This window comes from Pelodiscus sinensis, chromosome 22 (genome assembly GCF_049634645.1).
Source record: "Pelodiscus sinensis isolate JC-2024 chromosome 22, ASM4963464v1, whole genome shotgun sequence".
NCBI lineage: Eukaryota > Metazoa > Chordata > Testudines > Trionychidae > Pelodiscus > Pelodiscus sinensis.
In genome coordinates this window covers 885069-911061 of record NC_134732.1, presented here as the reverse complement: position 1 = coordinate 911061, position 25993 = coordinate 885069, and the positions used below count along the sequence as shown (strand labels likewise).

Genomic DNA, 25993 nt, shown 5'->3' with positions numbered 1-25993 from the left:
GGGGCTGGGTAGCGGCACATTCCCACGGGCTGCTTGGGCTGCGCTCGCTGCCGCCGCTTCAAGTGCAAAGAACACGGTGCAGAGACACAAACGGCACCAAAGCTAAACCGCCCTGGGAGGGGAGGGTCTGGCCATGAACATTGGCCACTGTGTCACTTGATACTGGGGACCCGGCTCAGGCCTCGCGGGGGCTACAGCTAATCTCATCTCAGCGCACGGATCAGAAAAGGCGAGGTGGCCAACGCGCCGCCCGGCCGTCCCAGAAGACCCCGACAGACACAAGACGTTTGGACAAACGTATGTTGCTAGGAGCCGAGCTGGCGACACAAAGCGTCAGGGTGTCATCGGCCCAACGCCCCTCTCACACTTCCAGAGCATCGGGGCAACGGCTCCCCTCCCACCCAGGGCTGGCGTGTGCAGAGAGGGGATTTAGGTGCACTTTTGTGGCACACACACAATGCAGGAGCCAATTTGTCTCTACAGGTCTCTGGGCAGATCTAAACAAGCAGTAAAGGACAAGGTAGTCTGGGCCAGTGGCTGCAGCCTCCCTCCGTGAGGCTGGAAAAGCAGCACAGTGGGGCATGCGGGAGGAAAGTGCATGTGTCTGTCGGTGAGTTAGCGGGTGAGCCGTGCGGCGGCAGAGTGGGGGGGGAATAGGATCAGCCCTGCAGGAAGCGACGACGCTGAGCAGGTCACCAGGGGATACAAGACCAGCCTCTGCCACGAGGCCAAGGCCCCAGGAAGAGGCGCTCGCACAGCCCCCGGGACCGGCAGGAGCACGCCAGGCCCCCCGAGTGCACGTCCCCCAGCCCGCCGGGACGGGTGACGCTCGTACGCACAGGCGACACGCCCTGAGCACTGGCCGCTTTGGAAACGTTTCCAGTTGGTGGCCCCGGGTCACATCGTGACTCAGCAGAACTCAGGGCTCCCCAAACCAGGGCCTGGGCCAGAACCACAGAGCCACCCTCCCTAGGAGCCAGTGACGTGCACCTCCCCACACTAGGCACACGGGCAGGGCTGGGAGTGTGCGTGTGTATCTGCGAAGGGGCATGTGTGCACAGAGATGCATGTGTGTGCGCAGAGGCATATGTGTGTGCATGGGCGTAGGTGCGTGTGTATCTGCGAAGGGGCATGTGTGCACAGAGGTGCATGTGTGTGCGCAGAGGCATATGTGTGTGCATGGGCGTAGGTGCGTGTGCATGCGAATGAGCATGTGCATAGGTGCATGTGTGCGCGCAGGTGTGTGCAAAGGTGCATGTGTGTGTGCGAAGGTGCGTGTGGAGAGGCACATGTACACAAGACGCTGCCTGCGTGTGCGGAGGTGTGTGCGAAGGTGAGTGTGCGGAGGTGCACGTGTGTACACGAAGGTGCCTGCGTGTGCGCAGGTGCGTGTGTGCGCAGAGGCGTGTGTGTGTGTGTGTGCGCGCAAAGGTGCGTGTGCGGAGAGGCACATGTGCACAAGACGCTGCCTGCGTGTGCGGAGGTGTGTGCGAAGGTGTGTGTGCGGAGGTGCACGTGTGTACACGAAGGTGCCTGCGTGTGCGCAGGTGCGTGTGTGTGTGCGACGGTGCCTGTGCACAGGTGCGTGTGTGCGCAGAAGCATGTGTGTGTGTGAAGGTGCATGTGCGAAGGTGCACATGTGCGCACGAAGCTGCCTGTGTGCGTGGGGGCTGCGGAGGTGGGGGGCTGCGCACGTGGAGGGAGGAAGAGCAGGAAGCCAGCCCGGCTCACAGAGCTGAGGTTTTACTGGGAAGTGTCAGCCATGGGCCAGCAGCGCAGCTCATCCTTCAAACCTGCCATTCCCGACCCCGGCCCAGCAGCTCGCGGGGCCACCGGGCTGCCCACGGCACGGCCCCAGGGCCTGCCCGACGGCCAGAGGAGGCCGCCTGGCTCCGTCCGACAGCAGGGCCCTGGCCCAAGGCTACAGCATCGTCTCGTAAGTGGCAAAGCGCCTCTGGTAGCACAGAGCCAGGCTGGACCAGAGGAGCAGGGCCAGCGTCAGGCAGGCGGTGAGCACAGCCGCTGCCCACAGGGCCGGCCGCTGCCCCTTCACCCGCTCGGGAGCCTCCGTGGGGACGGCGTTCGTGAGGTTCAGCATGTAGCCCAGGCTCCAGCCCACGTCCACAGCAGCCACCTGAAGGGAGAAAGCAGGAGTCTGGCGGGGCCACTGGGCTGGGCGGGAGCCTTCTTCAGTGGTTTGCACCAATGCAGCACACGCCTGTTCTCATGCACGCAGGCCTCAGAGCCCGTCCCAGAGCCCCCCCAGCCTGCCCTGGAGCCCTTGCCCGGTCCTGAGACCTGTCCTGGAGTCCTCGCCAGCCCCACAGCTCCCCGCCCCCACTGCCGCTCTCAAACCCGCCCTGGCACCTTGAACACCTGAGGGTCGCGCCAGCCAGGAGCAGGGGGCTCGAGCAGCTGTTAATCCGGAAAGCTACCGGTCACACAGCAGCGGAGGGGTCCAGGCAGCACCCAGCTGCCACGTCCCCCAGAGCAGCAAAGCCCGCCCAAAACCTCCAGCTGTCCCGGCTGCATGAAGCCCTCCCCCCACTGGGCACGGGAATGCAGCGTGCCACGCGAGTGCGAAGCCCCAGTGCCGGAGAGACGTGGACAGGATCTCCGCAGCGTGGGGGGCCGGCTGCTTTACTGGGTTTGTTCAGACACTCTCCATTGAGCTGCCAGACCAGATCAGCCCACGCGGCCCAGGGCGGGCCTAGGGCAGCGGCAAGGGACAAGGGATAACTGCCTTGTCCTCCACGCAGAAATCGCATCCTGGCCCCAATCTGCCCAACTGCAGGATCTAGGCCCACAGAGCTGGGGCGGACATGGGGCCTGTCCAGCTGAACCCACCAGCCTGCTGCATGTGGCCCAGCGCCTCTGAGCTGCATTGGGACCCAATGCACAGACACTCCATTTGCTGGGACCGCCTTTGCCCCCGGAAGGAGGACACGTGCGAGAGCCTTTTCCTGCCCTTGTTCATCAGGGCTGGGTTACAGGACGTACAGGGGAGCTTGGGCTCCTGTCTCCTGGCTGCCTCACCTGCCCTGTGGGTCCGGCTGGCATTATGGGAGCGAGAGGGACAGGCCTTCGGGGCTGGGGCAGCCGCCTAGCAAACGCGCTTAGGGACGGATGAACCTGCAGTGGCTGCAGGGGAATTGTAGCCGGCAGGGTGACGCAATGGCCTTTCCAAATTCCCCATTTCTTTGGCTGGGGGCGAGGGGGGGAGGGAGAGGGAGAACTTTTTTCCAGATGGCACCATCCAAATACAATCATGCCGTGAAGCTGGGCAGCCACTGGATGGCAGCAGTAAGCCAAAAGCGAGAGCCCCAGTGGGCTGCACTGCCCCGCCCCGTGGCAGGGAAAGGAAGAATCATAGATTACAGCGGGAAGAGCCCTCAGGGGTCCTGGAGTCCAGCCCCCTGCCCAAAGCAGGACCAAGCCCAACTCAATCAGCCCAGCCAGGGCTTGGTCATGCCGGGACTCCAACACCTCTAGGGTGGAGATTCGACCCCCTCCCTAGGGAACCCAGCCCAGGGCTTCCCACCCTCCCTGGGAAAGGGGTTTTCCTCATATCTAACCTAGACCTCGCCCCTGCCACTGGAGGTAAATCACCTCCCTTGCTCCTGGTTCTGTCGTCTGCCACCTCTGAGAATAGCCCGGCACGGCGGGATTAAGACGTGCTGAGGCCCTGAGATGTGTCACATTCGAAAGGCCCCAGAGCGCTACCAAAGAAACGTGTTAAGCTCCAGTAAGGGACACAGGCGAAACTGCACCTGGGAATATTTCTGCTTTTAGGGGCCCCTCACAATCTGAAGGCCCTAAACTTTAGTTTACTTAGCTTGTGCATAAACCGGCTCTGCCTGGCTCCATCCTCTTTGGAACCCCCCTTCAGGGAGCTGAAGGCTGCTCTCAAATCCCCCCTCCCTCTTCTCTTCTGCAGCAGATCCACTTCGGGGGACGACGCAGGCTGCGCACAGTGGACCTACCTGCTGGCGGAACTGGATGTTGCTCCAGGTCTGGTTGGAGAACTTGTAGCCTTGCAGCAGGAGGGTGAGGATGTAGGTGCTGGCACCGCAGTAGTCCTGCAGGCGGGTCTTGTTCAGTGCAGGACGCATCGCCTGCACCTGCGCACATGGGGGGTCAATGCAAGCCTGCTGTTCCCATGGAGACCCTGCCCCCACTGGGACTCCTCCAGCAAGACACAGTCAGCAAGGCCCCCCGGCACCCGCAGACCTGCCATTTCTGCCCCTAGCCAGGCCCCCCCAGGCACTACCAGCCTGGGCCAGATCCAGGCGAGGGACCTAGGGCTCTATCCCATCCCTGAGCCGTGGGCCCTGCCCTGCCTGCACTCACTGGCCGAGACCCTCGGACTTTGGGCCCAGGGCAGGGTGACGGGTCTGAGCCCTGGTTCGGCAGGAGAGACAGGAGCAGGCCAGAGGGTTTCCCCAGAAGATCCCCCTAGAGCCTGCTGGAGCTCGCTGCTTCCAGCCACCTGCCGACAGGCCTCTGATCCCTTCCCACGGCAGCGCCTCGCAGAGGGGCCTCCCTCCCACTCCTGCCTCCCCCGCCCTATGCACAGCCCTGGCTGCCTCCCACAAGTGACGGGGCTCACAGGCGCAGCCAAGGCGGAGCCAGCGCAGCCCTTGCTGGCTCCAGCTCCGTGGTTTCCTCTCTGCTGGAGCCAGGCTTTGCAATCCCCTCTCCACAGCCCCTCTGCTCATCCCTCCTCGCCCCCAGCCAGCCCGAGCATGGCTGGATCCCGCCTCAGCCAGACGCGGGGTGCCGGAGGGAAAGGACGAGTCAGCGCTGCAGCGTGTGGCGACGTGCCAGGCACCTGCCAGGGCGGAGCAGTCCCAGCGGGATGGGGACCAGAACACTACAGGTCTGTCCCCCACCCTGCGGCCCAAGCCAAGGCTCCCCCCCCACAGAACATCCCGGGAAGGGCCACTGGCCCCCTCGTGTGCTCTCGCTTCCTGGGCCCCTGGCTGCTCGATCCTGGCACTGCCCAGCTGCTCCCTGGGGTCTCACCTCCCTCCACTCCTTGGCACAGAAGCGCTCGACGGTGGCTTGGACGTCACTCAGGGGCTGCCCGCTGGTCAGGTTCAGAAAGTGGAAGACGGAATAAAATCCAGAAAAGGCCTTAAAAGCGGAGAGCAGGTTAGCCAGGCAGGCAGCCCTCGGCGACGCCTCCCGCAGGCCAGGGAGCTCAGCCCGGCCCCTCCAGAACCCAGCTCCCCTGACCCAAGGACACGGGGCCTCCCCCCACCCTCCTCTGGGCAGGGCACTGGCACCCAGCAATGGGCGCTGGATGTGGAGCAGAGCACAGCACGAGCCTACTAGCCAGCCTGGGAGGAGGGACGTGCAGGCTGGGCCAGCGGAGCCCAGAGAGCTGACCAGGGCGGGGCTGAGGGTGCGTCCCACGGCCCTTCGGAGGCGGCCAGGCGAGCACGCCAGCGGCTGGCTGCTCCAGACCAGAGCGGCGCTGGGCTGAGCTCGGGCCTGAGGCGAAGGGTCCGTGCGGAGTCACGTGCCCACGGTACGTCGGCTCTGCCGCGCTGGCAGGCGCTGCCCCAAGGCCCCTCGGCGTGGGGACGTAGTGCGGAGTCTGGGCCCGGGGCCGCGCCGACTGCTCTTCAAGGCCCTTCCTTTGGTTTAGTGTTAGCCAGGTCCAGTCAACGCCGGTTCAGCCAGGCAGCCTGGTCTGAACCCAGGGAAGTCTGCCTGCACCAGCACGTCAGGGCCTCGGCGTAGACGCGGCGGCGGGGGCCTGCACAGGCCAGCCTGGGGTCCGTGGGGCGCCCATGACTCGCTGTCATCCTGCCAGAGGCTGCAGTCCTGCCTGGCCCCGCCACGGCACACGTCAAGGCCAGGCTGGGCCCTGCCTTCCCCAGGCTGAGTTAGAGTCTGGCGCCAACTTGAACCTTTTCTCCTTGTCCGTGCGGACAACGCAGCTACTTCCCTTTCCCAGGCGGCCAGAGCTAAGCCCGTAACGCGCCCCCGCGCGGCCCCTCGCGCCCAGCCAGGCATCGGCGCCTCGCCCCCTCGGGAGGGAAATGCCGCGAGAGATGCAGCAACAGCTGGTTCTGCGCATCAGGGCTGATCCTGCCCTTCAGACACTTGCCCTTTGCCCCCAAGGAGAATGTCCCCCCACAGCACCCCCGAGGTCCCGGGGCCCTCCGCCCCCTTAACCCGGCTCCCACCAGCGCAGCCGGAGCGGAGGGGTGACGGCTCCTTACAAAGAACTGCCCGTGCGCCGGCGGCTGGTAGACCCCGTTGAACCCGCAGGTCCTGTTGGCCCCGCAGGCGGTGAAGTTGAAGAGTTTCCGGACGGCCCGCCTGCACTCCGCCGGGGCCCCCGTGCCCCGCACCGTGAGCACCTGCTGGGGGTCCTGGGCAGCTGGTGCTGGGACGCAGGGACTGGCATACAGGGCAGCAGCGGTGACGTTCTCCTCGTAGCCCCGGGGGTAGCACGGGTGGGAGAGCTGCAGGGAGGGGTTCTCCTAGGGAGAGGGGAGCCCATCAGCCACCGCCCTGGCCCCAGGCACACAAGCCACAAGAAGGTCCCACAGCGGAGAAAGCCGGGGGCAGCCCCAGGCACGCTGGACCGCGAGCAGCCGGCCACCCTGGCGGGAACAGCCCCTCCGGGCCTGGCCCGATCGCAGCCGCCAGAGCAGAAATGAAACTTCTGGATGGGGCGGGGGCAGAATCACGGTGAGCCTGAGCCGCCCTGCTCTGCTCCTGCAGGCCGTGCACCCCGGGCCCTCGCAGCAGCACGAGGGCTGGCCTAGGAGGCTGCATCCCCCCGCCTGGCTCCTTTGGGAGACCATCGAGGGGAGGGTCAGCCAGAGCCTCCTCGCCGGAGATCCCCAGGCGGGGGGGAGGGGCTGGGCTTGCCACGGATCCCCTGGGGCTTGCACATGGGCACCCGAATGGACAATCTCAGGCCGGGCTCCTGGTAGATCTCAGGGGCAGAGCCTGGGGGGGCAGAGGCAGGTGCCGATTCCTCTTTACAAAACACGCTGGCCCCCCGGCATTTTGCCCTGCACCCTCACGCGTTTCGTCCAGCAGGTACCAGGGGCCGAGTCAGCAAACCGGGGGCTGCTCCCCCCTCACGGCCGAGTCACCGCAGCAGGCCACGTCCCACCGGGCCTCAGCCCCCCGCCCCAAAAACAAGGGCCTCTTGGCGGCCGCCAACCTCCTCCTGCAGGAGTCTCCTGCCAGACGTCTTGCCTGTTGGGTGCAAGGGGCCCCGCTCGGCCCCTCCCCAAGGCTGTGTCTGTCGCAGCTCAGCAGCCACCCTTGACAGAGGGCCCTGGACAGCTCGCACGCGGCCCTGCACCAGGGTCCCGCCGAACAACCGAGGGGGCGTCTGGTCTCCCTGTGACTCGCCCACGAGCAGCAGGTCCAGGCTCCGTGGGCAGGGAAGCTGCAGACTGGTGGGCGGAAGTGGGGTGGCGTGGGGCCATGGAGCGGGCTAAGGCTCCGAGCTGTGCTCATCCCCAGCCCCAGGCCGGGGTGCTGAGCACCAGGAGAACTCAGGCTCTACCCACTCTGGCTGCAGACTCCTGGAGCGGGAACAAGCCCGTTTGGCTGCAGGTGCCCAACCTTGGACGCCCCAGGCCAGCTCCTCAGTCCTAGGCACCCTTCTAGGGATGCTCAGCGGGAGCTGCAGGTGCCACTGGCTCTGAGAAGCCGGCCAGAGGCCCCTCCGGGGGGACCCCCCTGCCCGCTTCCCTCCTGCAGCGCAGGGGCGAAGGGTGAGGAGCTGATGGGCACAGGGTTCCCTGTGACATGCCAAGTTATTACCCGCTTTGCCTGGCGCCGCACTGTACAGCCACCGATGCAATCTCCAAAGGGCAGGGCCAGGGTGGGACCCAGCGGGCTGGTGCTGAGCCCCGGGGAGCCCAGGTCTGGGGAAGGGGCCGTCTAGGGAGAATACCTCTCGGAGGACTGCCAGCAGCCTCCTCAGGGCTTGGCTTGCTCCGTAGCAGAGGTAGCTGTGGGTGTACAGCGAGTAGCTGGCCCCGTACAGCCGGAAGAGCGCCTGGGTGCTGTTGTCCTCGACGGCACGGCCAGGGTGAAACGTTATCTGGGTGGAGGCTCCTCCAAGGTCCAGCGCTCCCACCACTGCGGCTGCCTCCGGGTGTGTCCACGCGCCTGTGAAGGAGAACTGCCCCCCATGGATCAGTCTCCGCGGGGCCTGCAGCTAGGAGCAGAGGGCCGGGGCAGGGCGCCCGTCTCCCTAGGAACGCAGCGCCCGGCATCGCTGCTCACCAGCGTCTGTGACTCTTGCACTAGGAGGCGGGGCCTCGGACACCACGTGCCACTCAAGGGCTGCCCCCCGAGCTCTGTCTCATCGGAAAGCAGAGGCCTCCAAGTCCCTCCCCCTCCCCCTGAATCTACTGATGGGTGCCCCCTGCACTCCCGAGGGGTCTGTCCCGTGTCCCACCAGCCCTGCGCCTGCCCTGCGGCGGGAGCCAGAGAAAGGGGCATGTCTGTGAAATGAGCTGGCCCAGAGGAGCAGCCCAGCCCCCGCCCTGGCACTGACCTTGCCGAGTTTCTCCAGCAGGTAGTTGATCGTGATCCAGCCAAAGGACCCTTCCTCGTTCCCAGTGAGGATCTGAGCACCCTGGAAAGCCACCGGGTACTGCCGGATGGTCCTGGAGACCTCGGCAAAGACCAGGTCGGCCTTCGTGCTGTTCTGCTCCCTGCGGACGGCGAGGGGAGAGACCCCACTGGGCCCTGAGCTCTGAGCCGCAGCGACGGCCCAATCCAATCGCAGCCTATGGGTAACAACCCGCAACAACTCCCCGGGCGCCAACTGGGACCCCGGCGCCCGGCCCCCAGCGCAGCAGCTCCCAGGAGGGTGCTTAACGCCCAGCTACCAGCTGCGGGTACGTACCCTGGGAACTACAGCCGCAGCCCCTCCCGCTGCACGGGGCCCGATGGGGAGAGCCCGGCCCTGCAAGACCCCCGGGACTGTGTCCAGGCCACAGCTCAGAGGCACCGGGAGAACATGACCCGCTCTGCGGCGCACGGACTGGGGCCTGTCCCCAAACACCCCCCACCAAACCGCAGGGGACTGACACTAGCCACCCTGCCACCCCTGAGCCTCTGGTGAACTGCAAGCTCCACCCCGAAGCCATCGCTGCCCCCCTTTCGGCCCGCCGGCCCCTGCCAGGCACTGCGGGTACCTCAGCAGCCGCATGCCCGCGGTGGCGCCGAGGTAGGCGGGCGTTTCTCGCTGTTGCTTGGCGGGGATGAGCGTCATGGCTGTGTCCAGACAGGCCCTCAGGCTGGCCCCAGCCCCAGCAGGGTCGTCGGCGTAACTGGAGATCCCGGGGCCTGGAACAATCCCAGTGAGAACCTGAGCTCAGCCGGGCGGGGCAGGGGCAGACAGCGCTGCCCTGGCCTGGCCCCGGGGGCAGGAGAGCTCGGAGGGGGGTCGGGGGTCCGATGGCATCAGCGCGCAGGGAAGAGGTGGAGAACGCTCTCGCTGGGCTCTAACCGGGCCCGGGAGAGGTGGGGCTGGTCCACGGCTATCGGCTGCAGGCCGCTAAGCAGCAAAGGCCACCCGGGGCCGCACCAGATTCACGCCAATGGCCAGATTCACCCTGGTGTCTCCCCCCGGACTTGGAGCAACCCCTCCCGGGATGAATGGCCCAGCCGCTCTCCCAGGAGCCGACCAGGCAGAAGGGGGTGGGTTAGGCGGAGCCAGCCACGTGCAGGGCAGCAGCACAGCTGCCTTCGCCCCCAAGAGCGGCCATGAGAGAAACAGCCGACCGACCTGGTACGGTGCAGGCCGCGGCCTGGCTGACGATGCCGGTGCCGTTCTCCTTGCCGGCCGGCCACTGGTAGACGTAGAGAGCCGTGTGCGAGGAGCCGGCGTCCAACACCAGCCCGTACTGAGGAGGGGTGGAGAAGACGGGTCACAGCACGCTGCACATTCAGGCTTCCACCAGGTCTTGGTTTCTATCCCTGGGGTCTGCCGTGGCAGTTACACGGTGAACAAGGAAGTGGAGTAAACCCAAGTCTCACCCCTGCAGTGAAACCCCCTGAGCTCTCAGGCCCTGGAGACATGTGAATGGACAAACCTGCGGCCTCTTCACGGCTACCGGAGGCTGGGAAATCAGGACGTGGTAGTTGTGCAAGAGTCTTGGAAAAACAGGGATGAAAGAGAGAACTGGGAAGGGTCATGGAACCAGGGGAGGAGGACGGAGGAGAGGAAACACGTGATGCCCGAGAGAGCTGAAAAGAGAAAGGAGGAATAAAGGCCAAGAGAGGCTCGTTTAGTTATGCGGCAGGCCGGTCTCGGGCAGGGCCCCGCGCGGCAGCCTGGGGAGTGGAAAAGGCTGGGACTTTATTTCTAACGGGCTGTCACGCCCTCCAGCTGGCAGAGGCTTTGGCTCTCCCATCGCAGGCCGTGTGCTCTAGCAAGGGCGCCTACCTTGGTTCTTGGCGGCAGAGGAACGTCCTTCACTTGAACAAGGATGAGGACGAGGGTAGCGACGCCTGAACCTGCAGCCACTGCAAGGAGCCACCGGACAGCCCGGCCTGCCAGAGGCTGGCACATTGCTGCACCGACCTGGGGCGAAGCAGACATCACGTCTTCAGCCAGCCCCGGGGTTCGCTTTGAGCTCAGGACAAGGCTGGCGGCGCCGGTCACTGCTCCAGCCTCGCCAAGCGCACGGTCTCTGGGCTCCTGCCGGCACACGTGCAAACGAGCGACCAGCTGGGGCAGGGGCACTGCCGGCCCGAGAGGCCCCGGAGAGGCGGGAAGGCGCCTGCTGAGGGTCCCAGGGAAGCCACGCTGCGGGGAGCCCGCGGGGCTGCTGCTCTTGCACAGTATTTGCCTTCTCTCCAGCGAAAGGCGGCGCAGGGAGCCTCCCTCCACAGGACAGCCACTGCCGGGGAGGCCAGTCAGGGAGCCAGGAGATGTCGACTGGAGTAAAACCCAGACGAGCTGCTGGGCAGGGGGTAAGAGCCCTACTGGCCCCATCAGCCCTGGGCTGATAAATGAGGCGGGGGGGGGGGGGGCAGGGGCGAGAGGGAGGAGCAGGAGGGACCCGCGAAGCCCAGCCACACAGCGGCTGCTCCCCACAGGCTCTGCAGGGAGCCAGGGGACGGTGGCGATGGGGGGGGGTGTCACTGCGCACACGCCCAGGGGTGCAGTAGGTTCCTGCGGGACGAGAACGGGCCCTGTCGGCTCTCCAGAGGCAGACGGCCCCAGGAGAGGGGCTGTGGGGTACAGCCAAGGCCCCGCACCGGGAGCGGCCCTGTGACGTGCGTTTGCTCTGTGGGCTCTCTGGGGCATGGTCGGACTGTGGGCAGCCCCGAGCAGAGCAGGGACCCAGCCCTGGCAGAGGCCTCACAGCGCTGTGCTCCACACACAGCCCTCTCCCTTCCCGTCCCCCCCTTCCCTGCCTGTTCACCTCACTGATGCCCGAGTAGCCAGAAGGGTTTGGCACTTTCCTGCCTGGCAAATTCCTTGTGGCGGCGTGGCCACCCCGACTGGCCAGGCCTCTGGCCCCACCGAGGGGCTGCGGGGCTCGGAACCGGAGGGGGGTTCTGCTGGAGCCCTGGTCACGCTGAGCCCCCCAATGCAGGGCATGGCGCTAAATGCGAGGTGTGGGCGGGCGGGCCAGGTGCCCCAACAGACACTCAGGCTGCAGCTGGAGACCTGCTAGGTGCCAAGGGGGGAGCAGGTGCCATTTCCCACAACGCCCCGCGAACCTGCGGAACTCTCTGCCGCTGGACGACAAGGCCAGTTCCCGGGGGTTAGGGCGGCAGGGCAGACGCTGCCCCCAGCCCGGGAGGTCCCTCGCCCAGCCGGTACCAGCCGAGCCGATCCGCTTCGGCTCACAGACCCCGCGGGGGCAGCGCAGCGTGAGCCCGGCCCGGCCCGGCCCGCGGCTGCTTCCGGCAACGGGGAGCGAAGCGAAAGCAAAAGCTGCTGCCGAGCCCGGGTCCCGCCCCAGGCCCAGCCCCTCCCCTCCCGGGAGCCAGCCCCGGCCCCGGCGGCCCTTCCACGCTGGGAACCGGAGCCGGGCCGGCCCTGGCGCTCCGGGTCCGGGGAGCCCCGCTCTGCACCCCGGGCGCGTTCGGCAGAGCGACCCTGCGCGGGGCAACGGGGCGCACACCCCGACTCGCTCTCCCGCTCCGGCCGGCAGCCCTGGTTAGCGCCCGCTGGAGGGGCAGTGACTCTGCGGGCGGAGCCCTGCGTGGTTCAGAATCGGGCTCCACATCTGTGTGTGCAAAAGTAGCGGATACCTCCCTCCCCGCCGTGCGGTCCCGGCAGAGACAGAGGGGAGCCCCGGGGCTTGCAGGGCCGGTCTGCAGCTGGCATTGGAGGGGACTGGCAGTGGCCCCAGGACAGTGACACACTGTGCCAGGCTCGGCGTGGGCACAGACAGCCCCTACCCCAAAGCACCTGGCCCCAATAGGCAGGAGTGGGCGGCAGGCCAGAGAAATCGTGGCCATGGCAGGTCCAGACAGTGAGGCCAGGTCGCTGAGCCTCCGTCCACTGGGCCCCACTGCCTCAATCCCCGCACAAAGCCCCAGTGGATGGTTTGCCCCGGAGAGGAGCCCTACGAGGGCAGAAGGCCTAGCGTGAGCGGTGGGGGCTGTGGGCTGAGGCGAGGGGGAGGGTAGCAATGGTAGGAGGGCTGCAGGTCAGGAGGGAAACGTGGGGTGCAAGGGGGGCAGGATGGGAATAGCAGGGGCGTGGGACTGAGGTCGCTCACTGTGCACTGTCCAGCCACAGCCGGAGGGAGCAGCCGGCCCCACAGATCCAGGGCCTGAGGCAGGAGGCCGCTTTCAAAGCAACGTAACTTGGGCTGAAGACGCAGGGAGTCCTGAGCGAAGCTGGTTTCTACGGGGGCTCCCTGCCCCCAGGCCTGGAGGCTGCCGTCAGCTCTGGCAAGACGTTTCCAGCCACGTTCCTTTCGCTGCCGGCCGGGAGGGCAGGGACCCGGGGAGCAGCATCTGCAAGCAGGTCCCTGCCAGCTGGGAGTGGGGCTCCCGGCCGGGCAGGCAGGGCAGCATCCAAAGGACCAAATGAGGCTCCTGTCCAGGCTGCCCGGCCCTGCTCTCCCAGCAGCGAAGCAGTTAAACCAGAGCTGGGGAGACAGTCCGGCCAGCCCCTCACCTGCTGCGTCACCTTGGCCTGCCAGCGGGAGGCTGGCTGGCCTGCTTCCAGGGGCGGGTGATTGGTTGTGGGCCACAGGGAGGCGACTCCTTTGGGCTGTGCCGGAGCCTCTGTCCAGGCACACGGCGCCGCGCTGCAGGGATTGATGCAAGGCCAGGACAGAGCCCCCCCTGGGTGAGCCCACCGCCGCCTCCTCGGGGGGACGGCGCAGGTGAGGCAGGAGGGCTGTGGGGAAGGGCGGGCGCTCCTGGCAGAGTCTGGCAGCTCCCCAGAAGTGCAGGTCTAAGCTGCACAGGGACTTGGGAGAGCCCAGCCGCCCTGCGCGGGGGAGTCTGAGTCGGGGACTTTGCTCTCCGGCTAGCACAGCTGTTCCAGCCTGGCCACGGGAGACCGTTCTGTTCCCTGCTGTGCACCAGCCATGCCAGCTGCCGCTCCTTGCAAAGCGGCCCTGGCCTCTCCCTGCCTGTGGCTGCACAGCTTTCGTGGAGGATAGGCTGGGAGAGATGGAAAGAGTCTGGCCAACGGCTCCCTACCCCAGCTCCTTTCTGCACCCAACCTCCGTCCCACATCCCACACCCTCTCCACAGCAAAGTGCTGCCCTTGACCACGTCCCCAGTCTTGGAGTGCCCCACCCCCGCTGTGTGCCCACCGACAGCCTCTTCCAAGACGTGCACAGTAAAACCTGCTCCCAACATGTGACTGTTGGGTATTGTAAGGCCAGCCACCCCCAAATGCACTGTGCTTCGCGTCCTGCTGGGCAGCCAAACGCTGCGCGTGCTTGGTAAACAGCTAGTGCAGAAGCTACAAAACGGGCCAGCAACGGTGAACTCGGCGGAGCCTGTTTCCAAGGGCTGCATCGTGCTGGGCAGGGCTAGGCTCAAAAGGCCAGCCTACCATCATTGTAGGACCTGAGCCACGATGCACAGGAGCACTCACCCCACTGCACACATGGGGAAACAGGCATGGGGCAGATGAAGCTCTTTGACCAAGGTCATGCAGGAGGTCAGGGTTCAGCTGGGAATGGAACATGGGGGCCCTGCGGGCTAAGGCAAAACTACAGTCCGCTTGTCTGCCCGCCTGCTTGCTGGCGTCTCTGGTTCTGTTCATCCCCGCCCTGTCCCTGACCGAGCAGAACCCACACAGCAGGGTGGAGGGCAAAGAGGGAGAGGAGGGTGTACAGCCCAGGGTCTTTACTCAGCTGTTGCACGTTAGGCAGGGAGGCCTTTGCACTGGAGCATTTTCTCACATGGATTATGCTGCTAGAATGGCTCTGGTTTAGGTCCTGATCCTAGAAAGGGTGCCTGAGGCTCTCAGCACCCTGCTGGCCTGTAGGAAAGGGGTCATCTCGTCACACACACAATCCTAGAAGATGAGGGTTGGAAGAGACCTCAGATGGTCTAGTCCAGCCCCCCACTCAGAGAAGGTCCAGCATGTTCTAGAGAACCGGAGCATGTCTGCAGGGCGTTTACACGGGGCACTATCCCTGAGGACTTTCAAACTATCCTATGGCTCCAGATGCTTCTTTGGAACAGGGGGCCTAGAAAGCCAGGCTGCGAAGTTCCTGTGAAGAGCAAGGACAGGTGGTGTCTGCCACACCACCTGCACGAGGAGGGCACCCTAGGCAAACTGAGGGAGGGCCAGTGCTTCGGAGAATAGATGGTAGCTAGTTCCAGCCCCACTGGGGGTGTTACTCTCGCAAGACCCACCATATGGAGCTGAAACAAAACACAGGACGGTGTAGCACTTTACAGACTGACAAGATGGTTTATTAGGTGATGAGCTTTCGTGGGCCAGACCCACTTCCTCAGATCAAATAGTGGAAGAAAATTGGCACAACCATAGATACCAAAGGGTACAATTAAAAAAATGAACACACATGAAAGGACAAGTCACATTTCAGAACAGGAGGGGGATGAGGGGGGAGGTAAATGTCTGAGAGCTAATGATAGTAGAGGTGATAATTGGGGAAGCTGAGACACCAGCAGCTGAGCTGTTAGCTGGCGAATAGGAAGGTGGAAATGTTCAGGCTGGTGCTACCAACATGACAGCTCTCACCTGGGGCCCATTCCCTTGCAGGTCACCATGGGACGGGGGCCCCAGGCGGTTGCTGTGGGGTGTCTCCTAGCAGTTACTGTGGTTTGTGGCACCATTGCGCTCATCCTCTCAGTTGTGGGCGTGAAGGATGTTTATCTGCCTCCAAGCACCAAGGTAGGAGCGCGGCTGCAGCCAGGTAGCCCCACCAAGAGTTTGGGTCTTTGCGGAAGGGATGGGCACGCCTGGGGTGTGTAAGGGAAGAGGGTGATGCTCTGCACAACCCCACCGGCTAGCAGCCCTAGAACTGCCCCTGTGCCTGGACTACCGGACACAGAACGTTCCCCTTGCTGAGCATGGGCAGAGGTTTCCCTGCGAGCTCATGCAGCGGGGCCTGTGATTTCAGAGCCGGCCTTTGTCTGGTCGCAGCTGCTGCTGGCTGCTCTCTGCCCCGGGCTCTGAACTTGCACTGCCTGCCTGCCCATGTGTGACCCTGCCTGGGGACAGGAGGGATCCCCCAGCCTGTGGGCAGCCACCAGGGCTCTCTGACCCGTCTCCTTGCGGCTCTCCCTCCAGTACGGGCTGGTGTTGGACGCCGGCTCCTCGCACACGACTCTCTACGTCTACCAGTGGCCGGCCGGCAAGGAGAACGGCACCGGCATCGTCAGCCAGGCCGCGGCCTGCACTGCGGAAGGTTGGCGGGATCAGACGTTTCTCTCTCTCCCCGGGCCCCGTGCCGAGCAGGCTGCAGCTGTGCGGGGGAAAGGCCGTGTCCGCAGAGGGTTATTGCAGCACAAGCGGGGGCCAGGGGCAGCAGAGGGGTATTGACTGACCAGCAGAGAGCAGCATGGCTCATGCCCAGTTGAATCCTCTGCTTTAGCGCTCTGGGTGCTCAAACGAGGCTGCGAGGCCACAGGCAGCCAAGGGAGCTGTTCAATCAGCTCAAACCAAAGGTCCTGAAGGGGGGAGCTTGGCTTGGCGGAGCTGTGGGGGCCCTGCAGCCTGGGGAAGGTAAATATTGTCATCCCCAGTCCAGCCCCAGCACGTGGGAGGGGCTGGCCTCATGAGAGCAGGTCCCAGAAATACAATCTACAAACAGAAGGAGGTTTTCCTAGCAGCAAGCCACCCATGCCCCACGCACACAACTGTGTACCTGGAGCATGTTCCACGTGCACGCCTGCTTCCCTCCTCCCTGCACAAACGGGTTCCTGCTCGGCTGCCAGTGGCACAGCGGTCAGCACTCCTAGCTTGGCCCCGCCACGGCGGGCAGCTCTGCCCGGGGCCCCGACTGGCTTTGCAACCTGCACCAGCGAGAACACGCCCAGAGCGGGGGTGGGGAGACACTCAGTCCGGGTGTCACCATGAGACAGTGTGTCTGCCGAGGCTCCCCGGAGCTGCATTCAGCTGTGACTGGATGAGAGGAGGCTGCTGCAGCTGTGCTGGACAGTCCAGTATTCCCAGGGTCTGATGGGCGCCCCGCTGAGGAGCCGCCATGCCCCAGCCCTGCTCCCTGGCCGGAGCACCAAGGGGTGTGTGGGGTTCCAGGCGGAAAGGACAGGGAGGGGCTCTGGCCCACAGCCCCACGATGTCGGTTGTGGGTCTCTGCCCCCCGCCCAGCTGAGCTCAGGTTCTCACGGGGATTGTTCCAGGCCCCGGGATCTCCAGTTACGCCGACGACCCTGCTGGGGCTGGGGCCAGCCTGAGGGCCTGTCTGGACACAGCCATGACGCTCATCCCCGCCAAGCAACAGCGAGAAACGCCCGCCTACCTCGGCGCCACCGCGGGCATGCGGCTGCTGAGGTACCCGCAGTGCCTGGCAGGGGCCGTGCCAGAGACGTGGGGCCGGGAAGGGGGAGGGGCGCTGGGTGGCCCCAGCAGTTGTAGGGAAGGGGAGCAGGGGACGGATACCGTAGATGGGGAGGCCCGGCAGTGGCTGTAGGGAGGAGGTGGCCATTGATTAGCCACTCACCTCTGGCCATGTACAAGCCAACCCTGTGTGGTGAGCTGGTTCCTCCGTTCTCAGTGGAACACGATTTGTGGCTCTTCCGGACTCCCCCGCCCCCAGCTTCCCGGCGGTAGGGCTGCCAGGTGTCCGGTATTGACCCGGACAGTCCGGTGTTTTCCGCTCCTGTCTGGTAAAAAAATTCAGAACATACCGAACACCTGAAATGTCTGGGACTTTCAGACGTTCTCCCGGGTGCTTACCGGGTTCCGCGGGGAGCTGTCCGGCCCCGCGCAGGGAGGCGAGATGGTCAGCGGCCACTGGCTGCCTGTTAGGGCCAAAAAGCCTCAAAAGCATTTCTTAGAGGCCATGCTGGGTTTTCCCTTAACAACTCTCGGGGGCCTTTTTTTGGTATTTTTTCAGAAACCATCTGGCAGCCCTACCTGCAATAGACGTTAACGTGCGTGTCCCTTGAATGCACAAGGGGGCCTGTAGCAGTTTGAGACTCACCCCCACAGCGCCTCCTGCTGGCCAGTCTGGGAATTAGTTCTTCCGCCTCTCTCTTACCCACCCTTTTGTCAGTTCACCACCCCTCAGGCCCCATGTCCCTGTTCCTCATGGTACTGCCCGTGGCAGTGCCCCCACACTCCAGGGTTTCCCCTCCCAGGGAACCCCACTCCCCACCTTACCTCAGTGACTCATTGCCAATTGCCCCGCCTCAGGGTACTCATCCCTGGCAAAGGGTGCGGACTTGCTGCTTTCTCTTACCCTGGCTGCCTCCCTGAAGCCCTAATATCCCTCTAGCCAGAGCAAGGCCTCAGCCAGAGCTGCCTTGCTCCACTAGTGTCCCTGGTAGCCAGGCCCTTCCTGCTCCATAGCTGGAGCAAGAGTGTGGGCACCTCCGCACCAGGAGTCCTTTGGGGCTGCCGGGCACCCGGGGCGGGGCCGTGCACGCACCCCTGGGGACAGGGCTGCCCACGTGCCTGGGGCCGGGGCTGGCCCATGCGCTGCGCACCCGGGGCAGGGCCGGCCCTGATCACTCGGTGGGCGCCATGGTGCCCGCGGGCACCACGTTGGGGACCTAGTCAGGCCCTGACTGGCTACTCCAACCCCCTTCTGATTGGGGCCCAGCCCCAGCTTTGACCTAGGGTTGTTTTAACCCCTTATGGACCATAGTGCTGTATGCTAGCCTCCATTGCAGCCACCATGCGTGCCATGCTGTGTCCATCAGGGCCCAGTGGACTCTCTCTCCTCCCCATTCACAGGGAGCAGAACAGCACAAAGGCCGACCTGGTCTTTGCCGAGGTCTCCAGGACCATCCGGCAGTACCCGGTGGCTTTCCAGGGTGCTCAGATCCTCACTGGGAACGAGGAAGGGTCCTTTGGCTGGATCACGATCAACTACCTGCTGGAGACACTCGTCAAGGTCAGTGCCAGGGTGCGGGGTGGGGTGGAGTGGGCTTGGCTAGCTGAGCTGCTTCTTTTCTAGGGGAGACAGACCTGACAAGGAGCCAACATGGCAGCAGGCTGACATAGCCCAGCTGATTTCACAGACATGCCCCCTTCTCTGGGTTGTCCCATCATGCCTCCAGCTGGGAATTCCCATGCCACGTGGGAATCCAGGGATCTGGAAGCTGGCTGGGATGGTAGGACACTGGGTGGTGTCTGTCCACAACAGGGAAACCTTTAAATCGCTACAGCAGCTGTCAGCATTGCACCCAGGACGTGCTTGGACTCGGGAAGGCCTTGTCCTGTGCCAAGCCCTGGCATCTGCATGGGGTAGGAGCCTTCCCAGGTAATAGGAGGAAGGTAATGCCCCATGAATATAACCCAGTGGGCTATTAGCACTGCCCCTCCTTTGGCCCAGAAAGCCACAGTTCCCTCTTTTCTCACATCTCTTGATGCTTCTAACAAACTCATATTTGTTTTCTTTTGAAACTTACAACCCAGAGGTCTTTTCCTTTCGGGCAGTTTGGGGAAGATATTTCTACTCCTCTCGGTTGCTTTTGCTGCTGTTTTTGTAATGCCGAGAGAGGGACCCAAACCGGGGGCCTCTGGAGCTTGAGCTAAGAGCCACCTGGCTCCCAGCTAAGGCTGCAAACTCATTCTCTGGCTCAGCCTCTGGTCTCAGTGCCAATCCCTGGGCAGCACCCACCCCAGCAGGTCCACTATCGTCACTGAAGAAACCACGTGAACTGGTAAAGCAGGCACTCGGTACGGCCAGATTGCCAGCTGGTGTCAGTCGCTGCAGCTCTGGCTAGGAGCAAGGGAAGCTGCAGGTGAGGCTCTAGCCCTGAATACCTGGGCTTGGCACTGAGCGCAAGATGTGGACCCGCCACTCCGGGCTACACAGGGACGTGGAGACCCAGGAGGCCAGGGCACAGCTTACGCTGCCTGCCACAGCCTGCTGAAGTGATTGTAACGTGGATTTTCTTCAGCCTGAATGAATCCTTAGTGTGTGTGTGGGGGGGGGGCAGTTCTCCTTTGCAGGGAAATGGATACAGCCTCAGGCAGCTGAGGTTCTGGGAGCTCTGGATCTTGGAGGAGCCTCAACCCAAATCACATTCCAGCCCAGGGGGACCGTCGAGGACAACAGCACCCAAGTCCTTTTCCGGCTGTACGGGGCCAACTACTCGGTTTACACCCACAGCTACCTCTGCTACGGGCGAGACCAAGCCCTGAAGAGGCTGCTGGCAGTCCTGAGAGAGGTATAAATGACTATGACACAGGGCACTGCCTTTCCCCTCCACTTTGGGCAGGTCAGTCCCTGAGAGTCCTGGTCAACAATTTTCAATCAAGACGTTTTCTGGGCTGGAAAATGTCTTTTTGATTATATGGAACAGGAGTGAAAAAATCTGGAAAATCCCCAGCCTCTTCTCTACGGGAGAGGGGTCCTTCCCAGTCAGACCGGGGGACACATTGCGAGCAGCAAGCAGCTGACGCGTGGCTGGGAGCAGAGAACAGCTCCGTGCCAGGAGTCTCCAAAGGAGGTGCACACTTGGCAGCTGTCAGACCTCCAGCTGCCCCGTGAAAAGCCCGTTCTCCTGCTCAGGCCTGCTGAGGGAGGCAAGGGGGCAATTGCACAAGGGCCTGACATTTCAGAGAGCTCCGGGCCCCTCTGCAACAGGATGGGAGCACTGCAGTGCCGCTTCGTGGGGCTCTTCCATTCCCCTGGGTTTTGGCATCAGCTTAGTGAGTGCCGGTTTGCTGAGGCTGCACCCCGCGGTCAGGGCATGCCAGGCACAGTCCTACCCCCGGATTCACAGGAGGTTAACAACCCTTTCTCGCCCTGCCCGGATACAATCCAACGCCAGCCAAACGGGATCATTTGGGGAGAGCAGCCCGTGAGGCTGTGCGCCAAGGGCGGGGGTGCCTGTACAAGCCCCGAGCTAAGCCCTGTGCAGACCCCATGCACACCAGCAAATGGGTACCTGGCCCTGGCCTGCCAGAGCAGAGTGTGTTGATCTGAGGCGACCGCCCCGCTGGGGGACTGGGACTCTGTCAGCAGCTTTCCTTTAGGCACAGAGCAGGAAAAGCAGATTTGATGTGTGGAACTCTGATCAAACAGTAGAGCGGGGGTGGGCAGTAATAGCCCACAGGCCAAATCCACCAAGGTGAGCTCTGGTGGGCCCCCACCACTCTACTTCCTGCGCCAGTCCTGGGCTGAGGCAGGGTTTCCCTACCAAAGCCAGAAGCAGTTTCCCTTCTTTCTCCTATGCCCTGGAAGCTGCCAGAGATCACCGAGGAGGGTGTGACTCCCAGTTATGTGATTTATTACCCTGTCGCCCTCCCCCTCCCCTGCTGGCTAGTCCTCTCCTTGGACTTAACACTGTGCTAACAATCTACAGCCGCCGCCAGTGGCACGAGGGGAAGGAGATCAGTGGGAAGGTCCCATGGGCCAGTCAGCTACACAGCAGCGCTCTGCCTTGGAGCTCCTAGGATCCCCTCGCCTGCCGCAGCAGCTGCACTGCGGGGTTGGATGGCAGCTCCCTGGGCATCGCCTCTGTGCTCCTGAAGCCTCCCCTGGCCGCCTGGCCCTGCCCGGGTTCCAGAGGAGCAGTGCTCAGTGCCAGAGTGCCCGGGCTCAGCCAGGCCCTGTGCAGACATGACCAGCGGGTGGGGTCCAGTCCTAGGCTTGCCAACCCCCCTCCCACAAAGAGGCTGGTGCTTTGGTCCACTCTTGCCCTCCCTGAGGAGCTGGTATGCAAGGGGTGGAAACTCAGCACTGCCTGGGGGGGCCTGAGTTCACGCAGAGACGCGCAGGTCCTGAGAGCTCAGCCATGCTCTGGCCGTGCTGGGGATGTGCAAACCTGGAGGGAGTGGAGGGGAACCGCAGCTTGGCAAGGGGGAAGGTTGGGGCTGCAGAGCTCAGGGGGAGCATGCCACACTAGCAGAGTAGTAGGTGCCGAAGGGGCAGTGACCTCCTTACCATTTCTTGGCTGCCATCTCAGCCGGGCGCCAGCCAGCCCCAGAGTGCGGTTTGCACAGGCTCTGACCCGCCCTGTGGCTTTCTGTCCCGGGGCAGGGCCTGCAGTGCCCAGCATGGTGACAAGGCAAGAAAGCCCTGAGGGCAGTTCTTGCTGCTGTCCAGATCCTGCAGGAGGTTCCTAGGAGCTGAGCCAGCCCTCTCCCAGCCCTGGGGAAAGGGAGGGGAGGCTGTGGCTGCCAACCCAGCCTGAGCGCTGCTGATGGGCTCCCCTCTCCCTAGGAGAACCCCTCCCTGCAGCTCTCCCACCCGTGCTACCCCCGGGGCTACGAGGAGAACGTCACCGCCGCTGCCCTGTATGCCAGTCCCTGCGTCCCAGCACCAGCTGCCCAGGACCCCCAGCAGGTGCTCACGGTGCGGGGCACGGGGGCCCCGGCGGAGTGCAGACGGGCCGTCCGGAAACTCTTCAACTTCACCGCCTGCGGGGCCAACAGGACCTGCGGGTTCAACGGGGTCTACCAGCCGCCGGCGCACGGGCAGTTCTTTGTAAGGAGCCGTCACCCCTTCGCTCCCGGATGCCCCCGTCCCCATCCCCACTCCTCCCCTTTCCTCATGCCCTGGGCCCTGTGACACAACCTGAGGGATTTCCGGAGCCCGGGCAGCAGGGGGCAGGATCACGCTGCACTCATGGCAGCAGTGGGAAGGGGAGCAAGCTGGCAGGGAGATGGTGGCGTGGAGCAGGCTGGGGCATCGCTCTGTGCCTCAGTTTCCTCACTTGTGAAAGGTGCGCAGAGTGCTGGCCTGCCTCGGATGGGAGGAGGGAGACATTCTTGACAGCCATAAGGCACTTCGGGGTTCACCGGGATGCAGTTTTCCAGACAGGAAAGCTACCGATCCTCGTTGCCCTTCTCTGCGGCGTCTTCTGAAGGAAACGGGCTTAATCCGTCTTCTTGCACAGGCCTTTTCCGGGTTTTACTACACCTTCCACTTCCTGAACCTGACCGGTGGGCAGCCCCTGAGCACCACCAATGCCACTGCCTGGGCGTTCTGCACGAAAAGCTGGACGGAGGTGAGACTTGCTGGTAGCAGCCAGGAGCTCCAGGCCTCGCTGCCTACTAAGCCCCAGAGCTGCAGGCCAAGCCAGGCGAAGCAGAGGAGCTGGGAAGGCCCATGAGCAGGTGGGAGTTGCACTCCAGCCCGACGGAAAGGCTTGGCCTAGCCGTGTCCAGGGAGCGACAGGTTAGGAAGTGCAGCGCTCTCAGATTTGAAGGGGTTCAATGGGACTCAGCTCCAGGGTAAAGTCCTGACACCTGCTAAAAAGGCTTCCTGCCCTCGTCGCGGGGCCCACGTGGGCTGACGGCTGAGCTGGAGACGGACGCTTTGCCGGTTCCTAGAAACGGATCCTGCATGTTACTCTTTGGTCGCCCCTGGGGAAGCTGGGCTTTTTGCAGGGCCCTTGCTCATTGCTGCCCAATGGCTCTCTCAGCTGCAGGCCAGCTTCCCGCAGGAGAGACCCAGCCGCCTCCGTGATTACTGCCCCTCGGCCTCTTTCATCCTGACGCTGCTACACGAGGGCTATAAATTTGATGAGCAATCATGGAGCAACATCCATTTCCGCCAACAGGTAAGGAGCCATTGTTGGTCGAGTTGTGCAGCCACCGGGCAGCGGCTGGCTCTCTGGAGTGGCATGTCACTCGTCCCAGGGACACCATCTCCAGCCTGTGCCCACTGGTGTGACTGGCTGAACCCTCCCTCCTGGCTGAGAAAGGAAGAGCAGGTCTTCAGGGAGTTCTGCTCCTCCCACTCCCGAGAAGCAGTCAGCTTCACTTTGCACTGGCAAACTCAAACCAGCTCACTGACCTCAGTGGAGTCCGAGGGAGTAAAAGAGCAGGCGCCTGCCCCCGAGCGGGCTGGGGTAGCCCAGAAGTCACAAGAAGATAGGAGGGGAAGGGCGGAGACAGGGAAGAGTGGAGAAGGAGACATGCTTTGTAAGGGGAAAATGAAACAAAATCATCCACCCGAGGGGTCACTGCAGGGGCACTGTCTGTTTCCGCATATGGCAGTGGCTGCCAGACCCCAAGGCCTGGCGTTGCTTGGACCCAAAGGCTCTGGGCCCCATGCTGAGCAGAGCTGGCCTGCAACAATCCCAGAATGGCGCGGCAGCTGGGACTCTGGGGGCGAGCTGTGGGAGGGCATTAGCAGCGAGTCGGCCCTGTGAGGGCCCGGGGTGCCAGGCTCCCAGTGTGCTGCTCCTGCTGGCAGACCCCAGTGACCTTGGGCAATGCCCTCCCTGTGCCACACACAGCTTCTGAGTCAGGCTCCAGCTAGCCAGGCTGCTTTGTGTTGGTCTCAGGGGCCAGGACCTGCAGAGAGCGGCCCAGGAATTCCTTCCCCCCAAGCAGGGGCTCAGGCTCCAGGCACTTTGCCAGCTCAGTAAAGTGCCCTCTTGCTCTTCCCCAGGCTGCGAACACGGACATCGGCTGGGCCTTGGGCTACATGCTGAACCTCACCAGCATGATCCCAGCCGAGGCCCCGGAACAAGTGAAAGGGCAGCAGTGCGGCCTGTGGGCTGCTGCCATCGTCTTCATCGTCCTGACCATGGCAGTGGCACTGGTGGCTGTGCTCGTCCAGTGCCTGTGGAACCCCGCCTAGCAGCTCACGTGCTGGGCGGAGGGGACGTGGCACAGGCGATGGCGGCTGGAGGAGGATGTCAAGGCACGTGCTGTCTCTTCAGGGTACCTCGTAGTGTCTCTCAGCGAGGCTGATCTGACAGGCACGTATAAACACCTCCCGGGGGAGAAATGCTGGCCAGAGACGTCTCTCTAACCCAGCAGGCTGCGAGTCAGCGGCTGAAAGCTGAACTAGACACTTTGGGACTAGAAATAAGGAATGGTTTTAAAATAGGGAGGGTAACTAATCACTGACTAAACCTGGGGGGGGGTGCCTCCATCACTTGACGCCTTTCAGTCGAGCCTGGCTCCCTCCAGACAGGCTGTAGCTAAGTCCAGGTGTGGTTACACAGAGGTCTGGCCGGCTGACCACTCACTGCGAGATGGGCGACACAGAAGGAACAGGAGCCAGCCACACCAGCAGGTCCGGCTCCCGAGTGTGAGGGAGGCGAGTGCGCAGGCAGATTGGGAGGTGTTCTGCACCTTCCAGTCACGCCGCCTCTTGGCCCTTTTGTGCCTGAAATGAGGCTGCAGCTGTGGGCAGCACTCTGCTGAGAAGATGGCAGCCTCCTCGGAGTCCTGCCCCCCACCAGGCCTGTGTCCTGGGCTAGGGGAGAAGCCTGCTTGCTCTGTGTGTTAGGCTGTCGCTTCCCGGGCCTGCAGCAGAGCTGGAACGCTCGTCTCTCACACCCACCGAAGCCGGAGCAGGAAATGCTTGTCATGGAGCAGCCTGTCTCTCAGGGTCAAAGTCCGTTTTCTTAGAACTATTTATTGGCATTTCACAGACGAGAAAATAACGAGCAGTCTCCTGTCACTGGCCCTGCCTGGTTTCTAGATTTGATTGAAATAGCCCTTCCGTCCCCAACGCCTCAGCTCTGCGCACAGACACACCTCTTCACAGGCACACTCCCTCCAGCAGCATCACAGGCTCCTGTCCAACACACCGACTCCAGGGGACCCGCCAGGAATTCTCAGCCAGCCCCCCCTCAGCCCGCAGGAGGGGCGGTTTTACAGCACCCCCAAAGGTGAACAGATTCAGGCTCTTGGGGGAGAAACAAGGGCTCCTTGCTGGCAGCTCCCTCCTCCAGTCTGCGGCTAGTGTGCCTGGGCCAGCCAAGGCCGCTGCAGCAGGACGTGGGCCAGACAACCCCACTCCATGCACCAGGTACAGGCAGCGACTGGCCTCGCAGCAGGGCGCCTGTCTGTGGCAGCGTAGAGACCGGGGCTGGAGGGAGGGAGTGTCCTGCTCAGCCTGTTCTGGGAGGCTGTTGGCGAAAAGCCTGCACCTTGCAGAGGCCTGTGTCAGTGAGTGGCGGGGCCAGGGGAGAGCCACAGAGCAGCGGCCCATCCTGGGAAAGGCTGCCTGGCGTACCTGGCGCGTACAACCGCCCTGACGTCTGGGACAGAAGGGTGCTTTGTGGTCCCCCAGGGCCCGAGCCAGGAAGGGATGAACAACTCCCCACAGGCTTGGGCCAGGCAGAAGAGAGGCCAAGGGAGCACCTGGAGGCCCATGTACTGCAAGGCTGAAGGACCAAGTGAGCCCCCAGGGTTGGTACCCAGCAACCCTCCCTCAGTTCCTGGGACCCTGTTTGCACAGCAGAGGCCTTGGGCAAACAGGCCTCTATGCCCTGCCCCAAGGTATTTTTACCCCTTCCCATGAGCCCTGCTCTCTCCCAGGCTCATGCCAGCTTCTGGCTCCCCTGGGCTTTGCTATGTCTGTTTCTCTGGCTGCTTTCCCCACAGGGCCTCAGCTCCCATCAGCCCTCCCTCCTCCAGCCTCCA

At 63.7% G+C, this 25993-nt stretch overlaps 2 protein-coding genes across 5 annotated transcripts; one reads left to right on the top strand and one right to left on the bottom strand.

Annotated features, from left to right (window-relative positions):
* Positions 1-1727: 1727 nt before the first annotated feature.
* Positions 1728-10600, bottom strand: LOC102445405 (ectonucleoside triphosphate diphosphohydrolase 8-like). Of its 2 annotated transcripts, XM_075905837.1 has the most exons (10): positions 10445-10600; positions 10092-10245; positions 9785-9902; positions 9192-9342; positions 8546-8705; positions 7937-8154; positions 6234-6497; positions 5026-5136; positions 3984-4121; positions 1728-2134 (listed from the first exon to the last, which is right to left on the bottom strand). In XM_075905837.1, exons 1-10 carry the CDS (start codon positions 10598-10600, stop codon positions 1922-1924), a joined length of 1683 nt encoding a protein of 560 aa, XP_075761952.1. In that variant the 3' UTR covers positions 1728-1921. The 2 variants fall into 2 exon arrangements, with proteins under 2 accessions (XP_075761952.1, XP_075761953.1); XM_075905838.1 differs by lacking the exon at positions 10092-10245 and having other exon boundaries at positions 7937-8167.
* Positions 10601-10867: 267 nt separating this feature from the next.
* On the top strand, positions 10868-25030 carry ENTPD8 (ectonucleoside triphosphate diphosphohydrolase 8). Of its 3 annotated transcripts, none has more exons than XM_075905841.1 (10): positions 10868-10974; positions 15221-15352; positions 15752-15869; positions 16825-16975; positions 18383-18542; positions 19594-19824; positions 21825-22088; positions 22501-22611; positions 23029-23166; positions 24003-25030. In XM_075905841.1, the coding sequence occupies exons 1-10, from the start codon at positions 10933-10935 to the stop codon at positions 24192-24194; spliced, it is 1539 nt and encodes a 512-aa protein (XP_075761956.1). In that variant the 5' UTR covers positions 10868-10932; the 3' UTR covers positions 24195-25030. The 3 variants fall into 3 exon arrangements, with proteins under 3 accessions (XP_075761956.1, XP_075761957.1, XP_075761959.1); XM_075905842.1 differs by lacking the exon at positions 10868-10974 and adding an exon at positions 13183-13355; XM_075905844.1 differs by lacking the exon at positions 10868-10974 and adding an exon at positions 13195-13318.
* The last annotated feature ends 963 nt before the right edge of the window (positions 25031-25993 follow it).